The sequence below is a fragment of the Myiozetetes cayanensis genome, unplaced genomic scaffold (genome assembly GCF_022539395.1).
Source record: "Myiozetetes cayanensis isolate MyiCay16 unplaced genomic scaffold, myiCay2020 scf28, whole genome shotgun sequence".
Classification (NCBI taxonomy): domain Eukaryota; kingdom Metazoa; phylum Chordata; class Aves; order Passeriformes; family Tyrannidae; genus Myiozetetes; species Myiozetetes cayanensis.
In genome coordinates, this window is record NW_026087499.1 from 2524411 (window position 1) to 2544314 (window position 19904).

Genomic DNA, 19904 nt, shown 5'->3' on the forward strand with positions numbered 1-19904 from the left:
AGCAACCTGGGATAGTGGAAGGTGTCCCTGCCCATGGCAGGGAGTGGGACTGGAGGATATTTAAGGTCCCTTCCAACCAAAACCGTTCCATGCTTCTGTGCAGACACCTAACCAAGCCCTTGGGCACATTGAGCTCTCCTGCAGCCCCAGCTGAGGATGCCCTTGGAGTAGAGGCTCTGAAGCTGCCTTGTAACCCATCACACCCCATCAACCCCTGCCTGTGACACCCAGCAGGCCCCAGCACCAGCTCCACAGGGAAATACTCCCAGGGAAGAACCACTTCTGAGCACAGAGAGCTCCTCAGTGCTTCCAAAAAGGCACGTGGTACTTTTGCTGGACACCAGAGAGGAAAGCTGTGGTCCCTGCAGAGCCCCTGCCCAGGGGATTGGCACAGGCAAGCAGGACACACACTGTGGAGAGCAAAGGGACAAGCACCACAGTGCCAGGCAGGCAGAAACTCCGGGAGGGAGGAGGTGGGGAAGAAAGGGGGGTTAGTTGGGGGCAAAAGGAGAGGTAAGATCAACCAGGAGCAGTCCAGAGTGATGCACCAGCCCAAGAGGGGCTTGCTAAGGAGTGGGGGGCTCACAGCACCCACCTCTGCTCCCACTCTCATGTGCCTCGAAGGGTCAAGCATCGGACAAGACCCCACTGCACTGCAAGGCATTTCCATTCCAGCAGCAAGAGTTTGGGGCGAGGGATGGGAGCAAAAGCAGGGCAACCTCTCCATCCCAGGGGCTCTCAAGCAAAACTAGAGAGGTGGGGAGCAGTGAGAAGAGGCCAGGACTGTCACTGGCCACGGAGAAGGGGGGAGAGCCGACCTCCCAGCGGAGATGTCCGGGTAGGGAGCAGAGGGTGATGCGAGGACACAACTCCTTCCTCCACATAGGCAACACTGTAAAACACAAGACACAGACGAAAAAGGAAAGAGAGAGAAAGAAAGAGGGCGAGAGAGGGGAGAGGGAGAGCAGAGAGAGGGAGGGAGGGGAAAAAAAAGATGCAACTGCAGACACCTTCCTTCCCTCCACCTCCTGTCCACATCGGCCTCACCCCATCCCTCCTTTCTCACCTGCACCATCACGGTGCCAGAACAGAGAAGGATTAAAACCAAGGCTTGGACTGATTTGTTTGGCTTTGCCTCCTTTGCCTGACTGCTGGAAGAGACAGCAGAGAGCTCAGAGTCTATTAGGCAGGTATGTGTGGGAGATCAAAACACTGCCCATCCTAACGGGTTCTTTCATTCCCTCCCTTTCCCAGCTCCTCCTGCATTCTCACAGCACCAAGGCATGGGTGAACTCAGCAGCACTGAGCTCACAGAAGATGTTTTCCTAAGCTGATGGGGAGTGAAAAAGCTGCCCACACCTCATGGGGGCTGGCTACAGGACTGCCTGGAGCTGTCACACGGACTTTGGAATCCCAGGCTTTGGCAGACAGAGCCCCAGTTTTGATTTATTATTCCCCCCAGGTTATGAGCTTTTTTTTTTGCTGCCATCCCACAAGGATGTGGCTCCTGAAAGCAGATGGGCACATCTGCTGTCCTCACCTGGAGGAAGAGAAGTTGGTGGGAAGCTAAAATAGAGTGGGAGGGAAGGAGGAATGGCAGGTGCATCAGGGCCGTGTCCTGCTGTCTGCTGGCCTCCCTCCATGGAACATGGTGGGAATGATGCATGGCTGACAGCAGGGTCACAAGCAGCACCAGTTCCCTGCTCATACTAGAAATTTGGGAAGCCTCAGCCTCTAAAGGAGGCATGGGAAAGGGTCTGTAGAGAGCCCAGGGCACTAGGGATGCAAACAACCACCCCCTCTGGCCCTGCTGCTCCAGGATTCCAGCCCTCCCCGCAGGGAAAATTTGGGGAACTGACTCCTAACCATTCACCCACCAGAAACACAGGCAAACAGGCAATCCAAAATAACAGCTGTGATTGTACTGAGCGTGATTTTGGGAGCCTGACAAACGGTTTTCAAGCAGCTGGGTCTGGCAGCATTAAAAACCTACAGCAGGAGCGCAAAGCCAACAAAACAGATCCACAACATGGGGCCTAATTCCCAAGTACTTCAGGAGGTTTAATACAGCTGATACCTTATAAAAACATCAGCTTAAAATAACGGGACACGGTTCCAGAGCTAGTAAAAACCAAATGGAGCTGAAATGAACAGTCCTTCCAGCTCATACAAATCAATCCAGAGACTGAGTTTTAACATCTTTCGTTTTCCGTGTGACAAATTTAAAACTGGACATTCCCAACATCCTAGGGACCCAAAGCTCCCATCCTATCACATCCTCCTGAAAAAAGATCCATTGGAAAGGTCAAAAGCTTCTCCTAGAGACAAGACAAAGACATGGTGAGATCTCCAGAGAGCAGGCACGCTGGGAAGAGTTCCTTATGGAGAGTACCTGGAGCTGAGAGAAGCAGGCAGGCATGGAGGGGGGAGAGCATGGAAGGAGCTTGGAGACTGGCACTACCCTGGGAGGAGGAATGAATGGCATGGGCTGCAGGGAGCCGTGTGGTGGTGGATGAGAGAAACCAGCTGGACATCACGGACAACCAAAAGATTCTCCCCCGCGTTAACTGAGCACATCAGACAGAGACAAGACCACGGGGGGAACACACATGCACACGACACAAGGACTGCTGGAAGGACAAAGAACAGGGATACTGAGGGCTTCTTGGGACACGAGACCGAGGAGGACCCTGTGGCTCGCTCAGCGGGCACCACCCACACTTACCTGCAGCTCTCCAGCACCGCTCCCCGCACGCCAGGACGGCCGGGGGGGGGACGCCGGGAGCGTAGGAGGGGGACCACTATTCCCGAGGGCAACCAGTGCTTACCACAGGGTCCGCTGTGCTTGACGGGGATGGCGGCCTTCTGGTGGCACTCTGCCTTCTGGCGCTCGCAGTCGTTGCCGTAGGTGCGGCTGTCGCGGGCGCAGACGGGCCGGAAGGCGCCGTCGCAGGCGATGCGGTCGCAGGAGCAGCGCGCGGAGCCGCGGCGGTTCAGGCACACCCCGTTGAACTTGCACTCGTCCCTGCACTTGTCTGGGGGTGGGGGTGGGGGGGAGAGCACAGCACAGCTCACACCCACGCCCCCAGGGGCACGGGGAGACAGGGGAAGGGGGATGCAGTCGTGCACAGAGCGGTGAGAGAGGTCGGGGACGCCAGCGCTCCGCGGGGCACAGGGAGGGGGTAGAGAGGTACTTACCCTGCTGCTGGCACTGCCCTGAACGCACCTTCTGGATCTCCAGGCCCCGGATGGCCCCCGAGCGCCCCATCACGCACTCGTTGTCGTAGGTGACGCCGTCGTCCCCGCACACAGGCTCCCTCCTGGGCGGGCAGGTCTCGGGGCGCGGCAGCAGCTCCGCCCGCCGCGTGCGGGAGTTCACCCGGCAGACGCGGTTCATGTCGTTGAGGACGCCTTTGCAGGGGTCTGTGCCCGGAGCAGGGAGTCAGGCACCGCCATTCCCAGCCCAGGGAGGTGCTTCCCAGGCCCTGCTCCTTCCCAGGGTGGCCCCAAGAGCTCCGGGCCTTCCGCCTGTGGAGCTCAGTCTGTTCCTTCGTGCTGGGCTCACGCCATGGGCACGTGGCCTTTCCAAAGGGAGCACTGATGGGATGGGATGAGCCCTGCCTTTTTGCCCAGCCTGAGCTGCCTTCACTCCCCCCTCTCTGTTCCTCTCCTGACCCAGGTGAATCTCCGGAGTCCAAAGGTGTTTGCTGGGCATTGTGGGGTGCTTGGTACTCCCACCCTGCTCCTTCCACGCTCCCTCCCCTCACTGTCTTCCCAAAGTGCTGCAAGAGCCCTGAAAGCAGCCAGGGCCACATGCTGCCAAGCCCCCACAGCTCTAATCTAAGTTTAGGCTCTAATCTAGGCTTATCTGGATCCCCCTGTCTGATGAGCTGAGCTCACTTCAGCACCCCAAAGACACGGGCAAAACAGGTGCTGCCTGCCCTGCTAATCCCTGCTGTAGCCCTGGGATTTTCCCCCCTCCTTGCCAAGCAGGCACCTGGAGAGTGCTGATTCATTGTCTGCAATTCCAGGAGCACCATGGGGTGTTCCCACCCTTTAATCCCAGTCTGAAATCCAGGCTGACAAGGGGAGGAAACAGTAGAACAAAGAGGGACCTTTTGGTCGTCCCCACATCCCCATGAAGAAGGCAGGCCCAGGACAGGGCCATAGCTGAATTCTTTTGCTTTGCCCATTTCAGCATGGAAATTAAGTGGTTTGCCTGTCCCCACTCTGCCCTACCTCCAGCACATCCTCAAGCCTTACAGCAACACCCAACAGAGTCCAAATAGCACATTTTTGCCCCAGATTTTCATATTTTACAGCCCAGCTGCTCAACCCAGGCTGCCTGAGCTTCTGTTGGTGCCCAGCTAAGATCACGAGGTCCTCAAAAGAGGCCCAAAGCTTCTTCTCTGCCCCAGAAACCTGGAGCACCTCCTTCACACCTCCTGCTCTTGCCCCACTTGGAGCAGTGAAAGCCACAGTTCAAGCTCTTCCAGGTTTCCAGCCTGAACCCAACTCAACTCCCACACTCCTCTCCCCTGGGGACAAACACTGGTCTGGCACGTGTCTTGGCTGATCTCATGGTTTTCCTTAATGAATACAGCTGCTTTTAATTAGCAGTGTCCACAGCCACCACGAGCCGAAGAGGAATCCACCCTCGGAGCTCGGGACTGTTTGTGCTCCGGGATCTGTGCCTGGCAGGATGCTTTAATTAGCAGGAGCTGCCTGGGATGCTGGCGAGCAGCAGGCTCCCTGCCAAAAGCACAGCCGGGGAACTGCGGTCAGGGGAACAGCAGGAGGGAAAGGAGGTGGCACAGATGTTGGAATTGCTCTCTAGGTCAGTGGGTCCCGAGCAGAAACAACTGCTATGGGGGAAGCACTGGCTTGCTCCGAGTTTCAGAAGCTGTCACACACAGACTGATCTTTTTCTCCCTAAACTGACCCGTTTCTGCCCAAACCAACATTTTTTTCTGTTCAGACTGACCTTTTTCTGCCCAGACTGACCCTTCTGAGCTGACAACAGCGGGAGCACAGCCACATTTTCCTCCCCAACCCTTCCCCTTTCCCACCGGCTTTACCCTCAATATTCCTAACCCCGGGCGGAAACATTTCGGAAACCCTTCTCCCCCCAGCTATTTCAAGGCCCCAGGGAGGGGGCAGAGGACTCACCACAGAGGCCATCAAACTTCTTGAAGACGTTCTCCTGCTTGTCACAGGCGTGCTTGTTGAGGTCGCACTCGCTGCGGTAGTCGCGGCCGTCGCTGCCGCACACGGGGCTCTCGGGGACGCCGCTGCAGGAGGACGGGCACACGCACTTGGCCGACTGGCCATCGGTGGAGCGGACACAGGTGCTGCCAAAACTGCAGGTCACCTCTGCACAGGGGTCCTTGGAGCCTGTGGGAGAGAGGAGAGGGGGCACGGCATAGGTGTGAGCGGGGCGGTGGCGCCGCGGGAGAAATCACCCTGATGCATCCCGGTATCACCCAGACAGCCCGACCCCTCCCAAGCGCCCAAAAACATGCCCGGCACCAACAGACATCCCCCCATCAGCTTCAGTCCTGTGCCATGTGCCTGCTCCTGAGCAGAGCTCACCCCGATGGGGTTTGCCCACTCTCACTTTGCCCATGGAGACAGGCGGGAGGGCGAGGCTGTAGGATTGGCCCCAGCCCCACGGCACACAAAAGGGAGCTCCCTCCTCACCTGGCCCCTCACCTCTCCTCTCTAAACCTCTCAGCCTCACTGCTGCGGGCTCCCTTCCCTGCACATGCTCTCTGAGAGCCTCTTGCTCCAGCATCGAGGGTCCTCAAGGCACCTCCTGCAAACCTTAATTAGAGGAAGAGCTCAAGGAGCAATTTCCTCACGGACAAGGAAGGGCCAAAATTTGCCAGTTGCTTTTTTTTTTTTTTTGCTTTTTTTCCTCCCCCTTTTATTTGTCACTTTATGATTATGATTTTAAATAAACCTCTCAGTGCTCTCTCCCCCGTGCCAGGAGCCCCAGCAGGAGGGCCGGGTGTGGATTTATTGCAGAGCCAGCGCGCCGTGTGAGGGAAAGGTCAAGTTAATTTACTCAGAGATGAGGAGACTGGAAGGGGGGGGTCTCATTTACACAGCTCCTTGCTCGCAGCTGGTGAATGCCAGGCTGGGGAAGGGCTTTTATCAGCCCACCCAGCCTGTGCATCAACCAGCTCCGGCTTCCAGCTGTGGCAGACGTGACCCACCCTGGGGAGATGGGGAGGGGCAGCAGGGAGAGATGGCACACCCTCCTTCCCTGAGCAGCCTTTGGCCATCATTTCGCCTTCTTACCACACTCTGCTGATCACCAGGGCAGAGCTGGTGATCCCTCAGTGTCCCCTCTCAGCCCCCAGGACATCAGAGATGCCCAGGAGTGGGCTGTTCCCACGGGGCTGCCACGCACCCCATGAACAGCCTTTGGCCACCACTTTGCCTCCTTATTACACTCTGCTGATCAGCTGGCGGTTCCCTCCGTGTCCCTCCCTGTCAGACACGTCCCCATCACCCAGGACATCGCCAGTGATGATGTCAGTGAGCTCAGGACAAGTCTCCCTGGACCCTCCACGAGGAGATCCTGTCCTCACTCACCGCACGGTCCCTTGCTGATGACCTTGATCCTCCTCTGCTGGTTGCACTGAGCCTTCTCCAGCTCACACTCGTTGCTGTAGGTGGAGTAATCCGAGCCACACACAGGGGCCACCACGACAGGACACGCTGTTTTCTTGCAGACACAGGAGGCCTGGGAGGGGTCGCTGGAGCTCCTCTCGCACACGGCCCCGAACCCGCAGAGCATCCCCCGGCACACTGCGGGCACAGACACGGAGAGGAGGGTGAGCCACAGCCCCTCTGCCCACAGGAGGGGTCCAGAGGGATGCACCCACCCATGCCAGCCACCTCCCTTCCCTGGCAGAGCTGCCCACACCGCCCAGGCTGAGGACAAGGAGTGCTACAGCCCTCAAAGGTTCCCAGACTTCCAGGAGGATGCTCCAGGCACAGCAAGGTCCTTTCCTGGCTTAGGGCACACACACAGTTGTTCCTCCACAACACAACTGTGAGTGTTTTCTGCTCACCAGCAAGGGAAAGGGAAGGCAAGGAATGCAGAAGGAAACGTCCTCACCTGTCTCAGTGTGGGACAGATCATCCCCATCACACACACACACTACCTGATTTACTGCCGGGTATGCAAAGCAGCCACATCACAACTCCCACAAGGGAGATGCAGGAATCTCTTTATCACATCCACTAATCAGAGCAGCCAGCACAGCCCAGTTCAGCATCTGAATTGCTAATGTGGCAGGAGATGTAATTCAGGGAGAGAGGGAGGGAGGGAGGGGACAGGTGTCTCCAGACTCAGGGGGCACAGGTGAGAGACAGAGAGAGCGGGAGATGCCAGAGCTCTCTGCCCCTTGGGCATGCCACAGGCACAGCCTGACAATCCCAACGTGCACTGCTAGGCAGGTAAATACCAGAGAATCACAGAATATCCTGAGCTGGGAGGGACCCACAAGGATCAGAGACCAACACCTGGCCCTGCTCAGGACACCCCAACAATCCCACCCAGTCCCTCAGAGTGTTGTTCAAAACCTTCCTGCAGCTCTGGCAGCCCTGGGGCTGTGCCCCCTGCCCTGGGGACCCTGTTCAGTGCCAACCACCCTCTGGGGGAAGAATCTTCTCCTGAAATCAAACCTGAACCTGCTTTAACACAGCTCCAGCTGCTCCCTGCACTGGCATCACCACCACAGCACCCACCACCCCAGGGTACCACTCACCTCCCTGTGCTCCCCCCGCCCCCTCACACAGCCCCACGTTAGGAATGGAGATTGACCTACATAATGAGAGAAAGAGAAATCATAAAAGGCAAAATAAAATGCTCAGCAGCAGCTCATTTACACTTCAATTCCCAGGCGTTTGGCTCCGAGACTGCCTTGAGATTCCCCGAGACTGCCTTGAGATTCCCCGAGCTCTGCACTCGCAGCAGCAGCAACAACGCCACTACAGCCTAATGTCATGAAATAAAAGAGGAATCCTCTTCCTCTCCTGCCCAATATCTAAAGGCAATTCATCATTTTTATGAAGCTCTCTGGATAGTCTCTCCTGCACTTCCCGCTGCTGCTCTTTCTCCCTTTTGGTTTTGTTTTTTTTTTAATGCAGATGAGCACGTTGAGCTGCGAGATTAGAGGGTGCAGGGGAGGTGTCAGCAGGAAACAGCGGGATTCATCCCATTCTTTCCATCCCCAGGCACAGGGCTGTGAAGCAGGGAAGTCCCTGTAATGCATTGTCAGTCACAGGCTGAGATGGAGCTGCCCTGGAGCTCAGACTGATGGAAGGGAAGGGAGCTGGGAGATGATGTGGGATGTAGAGCCAGATGTGGGATGCAGAGCCAGCCTGGAGTTCAACCACCTTCCTGCTCGAAGGAGATGGGGAGAGGTGCCCACCTGAAGCCACCTGCCCAGGCTGCAGATGGGAAACCAAGGTGGGAAGCACGCCCAGGGTTTTAAAGCAGGTGGCAAAGACAACTCACTCCTTTCTTGAGCCCTCCTGTTCTTGCCTCAGAGCACGGGAAAGGCGCCTCACACATCCAACAAGGTCCTGCCAGGTCTGGTCCCACCCAAACTGGAGAAGTTTTTGGTAGGACCCAGTTCAGGGCAGCGCAAACCACTCCAAAAACTCCAAAATCCTAAGACCCTTGCTGCTGTTTTTGGCTGCATTTCCTTCCCAGCCTGGCTCCTGCTGCCCAGGGAAGTGGTGCATCCCTGGAAGTGTTCAAAAACTGTGTGGATGTGGCACTTGGGGACATGGTTGAGTGGTAAACACTGTGCTGGACTCAAAAGGCCTTGGAGAGCTTTTTCCAACCTCAATGTTTCCACGTTTCTATAATTCTCAGCACCAACAGCACTTCTGCCTTTGGTCCCTGTATTCCACAGTTTCCAGCCTGTGAACTGGGCAGGAAAAAAAATAAAAGCTTTCAGCCCTGGACAGGACTTCAGAAGAAATGAAAACACTGCTCATGGCTTTGCCGTGTCTTCTTCAAAGGCACTTTTAAAATCGTTCTTTCAGATTTTGGAGCCAAACTGGGTCCTGTCACCTTTTAAGTGATCCTCCCTCTAATTATTTCGCCTGCATATTTTAAAGAATCTCTTCATCTGAAGTGATAAAAGCAATGGTAAATGACAGAAAGGCCACAATGTATTATCAAGTTAATTGGGTCAAGCCACATAAAGAAAACTGCTATTTTATAAGAACTGAAGTCTTGGTCTACGCTTGCCCCCAGAACTGTATTCCACAAACACTTCAGGAACATAATATGCCAATAAGTGAGCAAAAGGGATGGCATAAAAGCTATTTATTTACCTCCTGCTCCACATCAGCTGAATGTTGTGCAAGTGAGCTGTTCCAGCCCCGGTGTTTGACAGACACCTTCCCACTCCCTGCCAACGAGCTCCAGCCCTGGGAGAGCAGCTCACACGGTGCCTTGGAGCTGCTCTGCAAGGGATGGGGAGGAGGGGACAGCAGGGTACAGCCCAAACTGCCATGAAGACCCTCCCCCCCTTCAGTGAGTTTTGGTGGTCAGGCTGAGCAGCAAAGCCAGAAGGATGAACTATCAAAGCGTGATGAGCAAAGGGGGTTGGAGGAGGGTTTTTTTCCCGCTCCTCAACGTCAGCTGGAGCCCCTGCTCGGGGGGCTGGAGGCTGTGCCTGAGCCCAGCTGGGGAGGGGAGGTGGGATCTCTCAGGAATCATGGAGTCATGGAATGCTTTGGAGCCTAAAGGCCACGTCATTCCAATCCCTTCCACGAGCCCAGGTTGCTCCAACCTGGCCTTGGACACTTCCAGGGATGGGGAGCCCACAACCTCCCTGGGCAACCTGTGCCAGGGCCTCACCACCTGCACAGAGAAGAATTCCTTCCTGACATCCAACCTGAATCTCTCCTCTCTTACTCGAAAACCTTTTGTCCTATCACTTGTTGGAGACTGAGCTTCAGAGGGCAGCGGGGCTGTGCAGGGAGGTGAGAGCACAGCCCTGCTTAAATCATCCCAGCGCTGCAGAGACAGGCCACAGCAAGGCATTTGGCAAACAATGACAGCAGCACTTGTCTGGAGCCAAAAAAAGCTTGGAGCTGACCTTTCCCAAACCTCCTGAGCCGCCAGAGATGAGGGAGAGAGGCAGCTCAGTGAGGTATCCATCCGAGCTGCAGGGAACAAAAGGGAAGGGGCTCGGGCTCATTGTCACCACTCTGAATTCCAGCCAAGCCTCTCCCTGGCTCTTAGCAGCACTGGAGCAGAAAGGGGACAATAAATAACAACAACAACAAGGATAATAAAGTCAGTTTCCTAGAGAGGAAGGGGAAAGCAAAAAGGTGTCGTCACAAATAATTCACGTCCCCGCCCTGCGCGCTTCCCACCGCGGCTGAGCCAGAGGGATTCCAGGGACAGCTCCTCGGCCCCCAGGCTGAGCCTGCACGAGTGAAAGGGCTTTGGGAAGAGGGAAAGACCTGCCTGGGTTCAGAGCCTCAGCTCCAGATCAGGTGTGCTGTTCCCTGAGGTTCTATGAGGATGTACCTTCATCCTGCAGTGACCTCCTGGTTCAGGGGAAAGAGCATAAAGGGATGGTAGGGAGGGTTTCCTGTCCTCTGGCTGATTTGGGAAGGTGAGGGGCACACCAGCCTCTCCTCTGAACAGTCCAGACAAGGGGAAGGACACTGCCACAGCCTGGAGAACAGTCCATCCAGTCCAACTCCTGGCCCTGCACACACACCCCAACAATCCCACCCTGTCCCTCAGAGCATTGTCCAAACCCTCCAGGAGCTCTGGCAGCCTTGGGGCTGTGCCCACTGCCCTGGGGAGCCTGTTCAGTGCCCACCAGCCTCTGGATATTTCCTGATACCCAACTTAACCCTCCTCTGGTACAGCTCTGTGCCACAAGCAAAGAAAAGGGGACAGGAGAGAGGTAACAAGGAGCCTCTGGGAGCCCATCCGGGCAACAGCAGAGCTGAGCTGCTCCTGCACAAAGAAGAACAAACTACCCACAGCACCAGGCATAATGACACCAGTCCCAAAGCGCCACCCCAGCCACGCCACTTCCTCAGGCAGCCCCTAATTAGCAGCAGGGAGGGACTGGGATGCTTCATTTACCAGGGAAGGCCCTGCCAAGGTGCAGCTCAGCATCTCCCCTGAGCAGGTGGCTGGTGCTCCACGAGTAGCTGCCAGGGCAGATGGCACCAACTCCACCTCCTCGTGTCCAACAGCGCCTGCAGATGCCCAAAATGGCTGGAAGGACAGCTGGGAACAGGATGGATCCACTGTGGCCAAGAGGAAGGGCAGAGCCACCCTGAGAGTGGCCAGGAGCCACCCAGAGGGGTGTGGGGGTTGGTGTGGGGAGGCAGGAGCTGAGTTGGGCTGAGGATGCAGGAGCTGAGGCAGTTTAGGGATGCAGGCAGCGAGGACAAGGAGGATTGCACTGCGCTCTCCCCTTCAGTCCCTGCGTCCAAAACCTCAGCAGCCAAGGATTCAGGGTGCACATTGCCCTCCCCAGCCTGCACCCAGCACCCTCCACTCCTCTCCCACCTGCCAGCTCTGGCCATTTACACCAGGTGCTCCACTTCAGAGCTCCTGCACCAGCTTCTCAATCCATCCCCATCCCAGCCTTCTTCCAAGCCTCCCTGGATCGGGGCAGGGAGGACAAGCAGGCAGGGAGGATGGAGAGCAGCCTCTGCTTGCAGCTCCAGAGCTTCCAGCCTCAACTCCCCAGCCAGTTCTGTGCCTGGATTCTCCCGCTTCCAAAACCTGCACTCAATAATCCCCAGCCCCCCAAAGTCAGCAGGCAAGTAGCTCAATTTAAGTAGGGATTAATAACAAGCTGGCTTGAAGTGCTCTGAGATCTTGAGGTGAGGAGCTGTAGCTAATAAGCCCCCAGCATTCACATTAAAATGTTTCTCCAGCTTAATATAACAATAATCATAAATGTAATGTTAGAAGTGCTCTTTTGCAGTGGAGAGAAGAGAAGCTCCTGGACAGCTTGCTGATTGCTTACAGCACCCTGCCAGCTCCTCTGCACTGCCTGTGCCACGTCCCTGGCAGTGCCCAGACACCCAGAGCAGCACTTGGAGAGGGGCTCTGGTGGGCAAACTGTTCCTGCCTGCCTTGGACCAAAGCTTTCTCCTGAGCAGGGACCTTGCCAAGGGCTGAGGAAGATGAGGAGGGCCCTGAACAGCCACAGAGGAGGGGGATGTTGGGAAAACAGGCAGGCAATTCCTGCCTGCTGAAGACAGAACGTTTGCCAGCCTGGACCCGCTCCAGATCCCGGGGGGAGCCCGTCCCTGCTCCGAACCGGCCGAGAGAAACAATCAGGAAAGCACAGTTGGAAACTTAATTACAGCTCGTGGGTAGGAGACAGGAGGGTGGGATGTGCCTGCTTCCACGGCTTACAGTGTCACCAGTGAGAGGGAAGAGGCGGGAGAAGGGAAAGGCGACCGAGGCACGACAGCCACGCTGCTGTGCCCCAGACAGACACAGCCACAAATCCCTGCAGCCTGGGGTGCAGGCAGGAGATGGAGACAGACACTCCCCTGGAGCACACCAGGAAGGTCAGGGCAACCTGCACCTCTGGGACCTGCCGAGGGCTGAACTGCTGGAAGGGGCTGAACTGCGCCAGAATTGAAGAATTTGGTGTCTGTGACAAATGTGCCTCTTAATCTCATGCCATTCTATGCATTAAGAACTCTCCCTGTTTGGTGGGTGCTCCCCTGCTGAAGCCCATTTAGAGCACTCTGGGCTGGGAACACAAAGCAGGCAGAGGGGAAGAGCCGGTGATGCTCAGACTCAGCTTCCCAACCCCTCGCTGCCCCCACCTCCCACCACTCCCCACCCGCCCCCAGGGACGGGGGAGGGCACTAAAGGGCTTCCCTGTGCCAAAAGGGCAGCGGGGAACGCCAGGCCCCCCGGGATGGAGTGTCAGGATGGCAAGGGCCGGCATTAATTCTGCATGAGCGCGAGGTGCCCGTTGCCATGGAGAGGGTTCGGCTGCCGCTGCAGCCCCCGTGAGCGGCGGCTCCTCCGCCCGAGCCCACCCTCCCTGCCATCAATATTAATTGCATCAGCTGGGGCTTGCTCGGCGAGGGACAAGGAGCTGCCTGCCCTGCCCTCTGGGAGAGCCACGTGCAGGAAAGGTGGCAGAGCATCCACCCCACCCTACCCCGGTCAGAAATCAGCCCCATCTTCACCCACTTCGTGCCCGGTCCCTGCAGCATGGGACACGAACTTCACGTGGATCTGCAGAGTTCACCTCACCAACAGCACCAGGTCAGGGCCAATCAGGCCAAAGGGTACCCAAGGGATGGGGAGGCAGCACTGCTCCCTCCCTCACCAGACCTGGGCACATCAGAGAGTCACAGAATGGGGTTTAAGGTCCCTTCCAACCCAAACTATCTTGTTCCAACCCTAGGGACACCTTCCACTAGCCCAGGTTGCTCCAGCCTGGCCTTGGACACTCCCAGGGATGGGGCAGCCACAGCTTCTCTGGGCAACCTGTGCCAAGGCCACCCCACCCTCTCTTCCTAATATCCAATCCAAACTTCCTCTCTGTCAGTCTGAAGCCATCCCCCCTTGTCTTGGCACTCCAGGCCTCTCTCCATCTTTCTTGTAGCTCCTTCAGATCCTGGAAGGCCACAACCAGGTCTCCCTCCTCTTCTCCAGGCTGAACAATCCCAACTCTCTCAGCCTTCCCTTGAAGGAGAGCTGCTCCATCCCTCTAACCAACTCGGTGGCCTCCTCTCCTCGTGGGACCGGCCCTGAACACACTCAGTGCTCCTGTCTCACGTGGGGAGACAGCAAGGGGAAGCCCAGAAACGTGGTGGTTGGCAGCTACAACCTTTTTAGCAGCCCAGCTGCTCCAAAAAAACCCCCAAAAAATCTCAGTTGCCAAAAGCCATCAGATCTGAAACACACCCCGTGAGCGGGAGAGTCATCGCTGCATCTCATCCCCACGCAGTCCAAAGCACACAAAGGAGGAGCAGGAAAGTCAGCAATAAACTGACTACACAGGCTATAATTGGGAGCCAGGAGGGGTGGGTAGCAGGGAAAAAAAAAGTTGAAAGGCCAATTCGTGTGCAGCAGGCAGGGAGATGGGAGTGAGCATGGGGAAGGGGAAGGGAGGAGTTGGAAGCATCCCCATGTTCTGGGGTCTAAACCGTCAAATTCACTCTTGCAAATCAAACATCATCCAAAAAGACTCTCATTAATCTGTCAGGAGCCCCTGTGAGAGCAGCTCTGGGCAGACTGTCACGGCTCCCAGGCACTGAAGGATTCATCGGCCCCCACTGGGCAGAGGAACAGTTTGGATACACACTCCACATGGGATGTGAGCCAGCAGCCAGCCTGGTCAGCAGCATCCTGCTGCCCTCCCTGCACACCCCAGCACACACAGACCCCCAAAACCCACCATGGAACACGAGCCAAGAGCAGGGACCTGCCCACGCAGAGCCCACGGAGGCAACGGGGGGAAAAAAAATACCTGGGAGGTTTCAACCTGCTCCCACCTGCCTGCTGTGCAAAACTGTGTTTACAATCTGGGGAGATTAGAGATCCTGGAGAGGGAAGGGGGCTGCAGCAGCCCCTGGGTGCCTGAGGGGAAGCACAGCTCCTCCCCAGCTGCAGCAGGTCCAACACCAGCACTCGGCAAAGCCACCACACTGTCCTTGGCCAACCTTTCCCGGGCTGCCAGTGCCCTGCAAGGTCCACTGCTGCTCTGTGCAGGGAGATTTCTTGTCCCCTGGGTGCCTCAGCCAGCTTTGTGCCTCCTGATGTCCTTTCTCTCCCTCTGTGCTTCATACAAAATATTAAACAGGGCAGCTGCATCCCAGAAGGACAGTCCTGGGAGATGTGAGGCAGAGGGCGAGGCAAACCGCGGGATCCAACCTTAGCAAGGGCCCAATCCAGGGGAAAACAGGTCCACCTCAGCAGCTCTCCCATCTGCTCCTCCTCTCCCACCTAAAACCACGTAACATGAAAGTGCACAAATCGATCCCCAGGAGAAAGCTCAACCCTCGCTGCAAATGGAGAAGAAAACGCTCCCGGGAGATCAAAAGCGGTGTTCTAACAAGGGCTGCACCTCATCTCCCCCTCCGCTTTGGAAGAGCTATGTTTAGCACCTCTCCTCTCCCCAGAGCAAGCTCCCACCCCCAAAGCAGCCTGAGCTGGTTTGGCTGGAGCAGGGGGGGCAAATCCAGGTAGGGAAAGGCGGGTTGGGATAAGGGATAAGTGCACAGGGATGAGCAGCCCCCACTCCCGGCTCCCGAGCTGTCGCCTCGCTACCTTAAGGAGTGAGCACCAGCAGGAAACAAGGAAGGGGAAGGCAAAAATGTGATGGAACCACGGTCACTTCACTGCTGGGCCCTCCCAGGGGGGTGGCTGGCTTCCCTGTGGAGGCATGGATGGCCCAGGATCCTGGAAGGAGAGCACCCTGCATCACCCCCACACCCACCCCCCCAGCAGGAGGCTGTGCCGCAGCGGGGCCTTAGAGGAGGAGTAGGCACCGTGTAATTAAAAGTGAGCAGCTGCTCACAAAATGAGCAGCCAGGTACAAAAATTTCACCTTGTGCAGAGGGAGAGTGAGTGAGAGAGAGAGAGAGGGAGTGATTTTTTTTCCGTTCTGTGATGTGTGACAGACTCCCCGCCACGCTCCGACGCTCCCCATCCCTCCTCGCTCAGCACCGCCCCAGCCACCCATCAGCTGGCACAGCCAGAGGGGCAGGAACCCCACCAACACTCAGGGCTGGAGCCAGGAAGGCTTGGGATCTGCCTGAATCCCTGGGGAGGGGCTGCCCTAATGCCATGAGAGGTGTTGGGCATGGGGTGCAAACCCTTCCCTGCTCCCCGCACGTGTCAGGGAGAGAAGGGGATGGAAAAAGCGTGGATACAAAAGGAAGAGAGCACGAGGGGGTGGGATGTGTGGTGCTCACAAACATGGGGAGGGGCTGCAAAATGCACCTGTGGGCAGCCAGAAAAAAAAAAAAAAAAAAAAGCCAGATCTGCTGCACCTTCCCATTGCAGTAAGTGAGATCAGCCCCACCACAAAACCAGCACCGGGAACTCGTTCTGTGGCATCCAAGCTTTCTGCTGGCTTGTGGCACGAGAGAAACAGGCTGGGAGCAGCAGCCAAAGCCAGCAGGGTATTCCAGCACCCCAGCACACAAAGGGAATGAGATTTAAATAAAGCCCAGGCTCTTCAAAGTTCTATTTTCATGCCTCTTCCCAGGGCAGCCAAGCCCTCCCTCCCCATCCCCGCTGAGCAGGCACAGAGCTGCCCAGAGCCACCTGGGCAAAAGTGAGACACCAAAGGCCCAAGGCTGTCTCCTTGTATTTTCTCCCTGTATTTACAGCAGCAGGAGGAGGTCATGGACAGCACAAATGTGTCCTGAGGTGGGGGCCAGCCCCAGCCCTCAGCACACATGGAAACACGGAATGGTCTGGGCGGGAAGGGATCTTAAAGCCCATCTCATTCCACCCCCTGCCATGGGCAGGGACACCTTCCACTAGACCAGGCTGCTCCAAGGTGGTCTTGGACACTTCCAGGGGTGGGGAGGGCATGGCACGCAAGGAGAGGGAGGCACCTTACAGGACTTGTGAGCCCAAGGTAATTCTTCCACCCAGCAGCAGGAAAAGGGTGGCAGGAAGAGAAGGATAACAAGGATCTGACCCCGACAGCCTGGCACCTCATCCTATGGATGCTCCCCTGAGCAGCCAGCCCAGCTCCCCCCAGGGCTCAGAGAGGGCTTATTGTTCTCCCTGCCCTCCCCAGGGCAAACAGGCACAGCAATCCTGCCTCCCATCCTCCGAGGGACGCTGCAAACAAACAGCCAGCGAAGCTCTCTGCCAGATCGAGGAGGAGCCCTCCAAATCCTCCCCCACCGCTTCCTTTCCCCCCTCAGGGGACTCGGGAAGGCAGAGCCCACCCTGCATGCCCCCCTGCCCACACCTGCCAGCCCCCTCCTCCTGCCCTGGGGGGGTGGCAGCTGAGCCAACATCCGCCCCCTCTCCCGCTCCCCGCGCAGATGCTCCAGCAGCGAGGAGGGAGAGGAATTATCCAGCCTGGATGCCCCAGGCCAGTCCCTCAGCCTTCATGGAGCCCTGCATTTGAGTCAGCCAGGCCTTAAGATGCTCTATCCAGACTAATAATCCCCAGCCCAGGCACGGGGAACGCCAGAGGCACTCGGAGATTTGGGAGAAAGCAGCGAGTTAACAGCGTTAATGGCCTTGTTTCCAAACGAAGCAGAGACCACTCTATAAATCAATGTGTGGCTGACGAGTTTTCTACTGCAGGAATCGGAATTGGAAGAGAAGGAAGAGGTAAATAGAGAATCAGAGAAGCATACATGGAATAACCCAAGTTGGAAGGGACCCACGAGGGATCCTGGAGTCCAACAGGGCACCCCAACAATCCCACCGCGTGTCTGAGGGTGTTCTCCAAACACTCCTTGAGCTCTGGCAGCCCTGGGGCAGTGATCACTGCCCTGAGGAGCCTGTTCCAGCGCCTGGGGTGAAGAACCTAATCCTAATATCCAACCTAAACCTCCCCTGACACAGCTAATGCTAATCAGAGACACCTCCCTGCTGGCTGGCAAAGTCTGTCACCTCCAGCACCACTGCAGCACCAGGACAGAGACAGGGACTTGACAGAAGAGATGCCCCAGGTGTAGAGAGCCACTTCCTTCACCCAAAAACCTGAGCTCTGACTTTGCCAGGACAGACAGTTCTTCTGTCCCCTTCACCCCAAGAGGGACCCTCCTCCCATGCCCCCCCCCGTGCCCAAAAACACCTCCCAAAGCCCACACAGAGGCATTTACACCCTATGAGACTCCCAACGGAGGTTGGCAGCCTCCCAAGGGTGGTAGTTTTCCATCTCCTGTGGGGGGACCAGGGATCTTCTGGAGTATGTCATCTGGATGGGCTGGGCTGTTAATATTTTGGAGCCCTGAGCTAGGAGTTACACCTACGTGAGTTTTTATTTTGGCTTTAGATGTCTCCTCTGGTCCAATTATAGATTAATCACATTTTATCTCGCATCCGTTTCTCCCCCGCCTCCTTCCCCACCCCCACCAGAGAAAGGCAAGAAAAAGAAACAAACAGGTTATTAATTGGCTGCTGGTTCGTTTTTTTTTTTTCTGCTGGGTTCTTATCTCTGCACGTGAAGCTGGAGAGGCTGGGGAAGGTGGCTCAAGAGCCTGCCAGGAAAGGCAGGGCATTTTAAGCCTGGTTTTCTGAGAAAACAAAGCTCCTGTGATGACATTATCTTAGCCTGGGCTTGCCTGCCTGCATCCAGCAGCCTTTAAAGCCACGGACTGATAACAGCCTGGCCTCAAAAAAAAAAAAAAAACAAACCAAACAACAAAACAAGGTTCCTCCAGGTCTGTGTGAAATCAGAGGGTTTTAGCAAGCCCTGAGCAACAATGTGAGGTGCTGGTGAGAACACTGCTGATGGATCCACAGGGGAGAGGCAATTCACGGGCAAGGCTCACCAGTCCAGGGAAAAATGCAAGTCCACAGGAAACCCAGGTGCTGTCCCACCTGCTCTGCCAGGGAAGGACCCTTCCCAGCCCTTCCCCACCTCCACCACAGCCAGCCAGGAAACCCTCTGTAGGAAAAGGGTTGCTGTGCTTCCGTGGAGCAACGAGGGACATCACTCTGCCCTCTCCTCATCCCAGAGGGATGATCCCACAGCCGTGATGCAGGACAGCTCTGGGCACAGAGAGCAAGCCAGGCAGCTGCAAAAATAGATCAGTGGGTCAGGAGACACTGCTCCCCCAGCAGCTGCAGGAGGCAGGAGAGGCTCAACCTGCTCTCAAGTGCATCCCAACGCCAGGGCTGGGCTCCAGCAGTGAGTTGTACTCACCATCTCGCGGCGTCGGCGGCGTCTGAGTGAAGTAACTGTTGGGCTTGTCTGCAAAGAAACAGAAAACAGGGGGCTGTCAGCAGGTCCCTTGGGATGCTCCCTGCTCCTCCTCCTCCCCCCAGACCTCTGTCCACAGCTTTTGGACCAGCATTTCACCCCTTCCACGTGCCCTTCACGAACGGGTCCGGCTCCCAGGAACACCCCGGGAGGTCTCGCAGCGAGAAGGGAGCAGCAGGAACGGGATCCAGGAGCTCCAGCTCTCCCACTGGTATCGATGGAGCATCTCTGGCATGGGATCTGGGAGCAGCCCTCCGTGCCTGGCAGGGCTGGGGCTGGTCTCAGCCTGTCCTGTGCCACCTCACGGGGGCTGTGATGCCAACCCTGCTGTGCCTCCCCTCACGCACACCCAGGCATGGATTGACCAGCTCAGGTGGGCTGAGCAGCTCTGGGGAACTCCAAAAAGTAGGGGAAAGGGGTAGCCTGGGGCAGCAGAAGGTGAACACTCCCATGGGCACCACTGTAGGTCCCAGAGGAAGGTGGCACAGCCTCACCACCTGCCAGCCCTCTACGTCTGGGCAGGGGGGTGACAAAGATTCCGCTCAGAGCTCCACAGACCCTCCTGTCCTGGGTGGGGAACACCCTAAACCCAGCGTCCAGCTGGGCTCTGCTCTCTCCTAGAGATGTGCACAGGGCAGCAAAGGCAGGCTGTGGCAGAGGTGGCACTGCTCTCACGCTCTGTCACCTGCCAGTCTTTTTCCAATCATCCATGTGTTTTTACAGCTTCACACAGCTTTCCCCCAAACAACACTCCCCTCCAGGGGAAGCAGCGCATCCCAGAGCCAGGCTGGAGGATTTGCCTGCCCTCTAAAGGCTTTTCTCACAGCAGGTGTTTGGCACTTTCCAGCATCAAGCAGGTCAAAGACACCGCTGCATGATGGAATACTCCTCCACAGGCTGTGCCTAGGGAAAAACGAGCACCTGTGCAAGGATGAGGTAACAGAGCACAGC

General features: G+C 56.7%; 1 protein-coding gene across 1 annotated transcript in view; it reads right to left on the reverse strand.

Moving 5' to 3' along the window:
- Window positions 1–19904, reverse strand: part of AGRN (agrin) — a 101625-nt gene that overhangs the window by 32713 nt on the left and 49008 nt on the right. Inside the window, 5 exon segments of the mRNA XM_050322214.1 lie at window positions 2829–3035; window positions 3199–3423; window positions 5170–5394; window positions 6601–6816; window positions 18897–18944. Coding sequence (XP_050178171.1) covers window positions 2829–3035; window positions 3199–3423; window positions 5170–5394; window positions 6601–6816; window positions 18897–18944 — 921 coding nt within the window.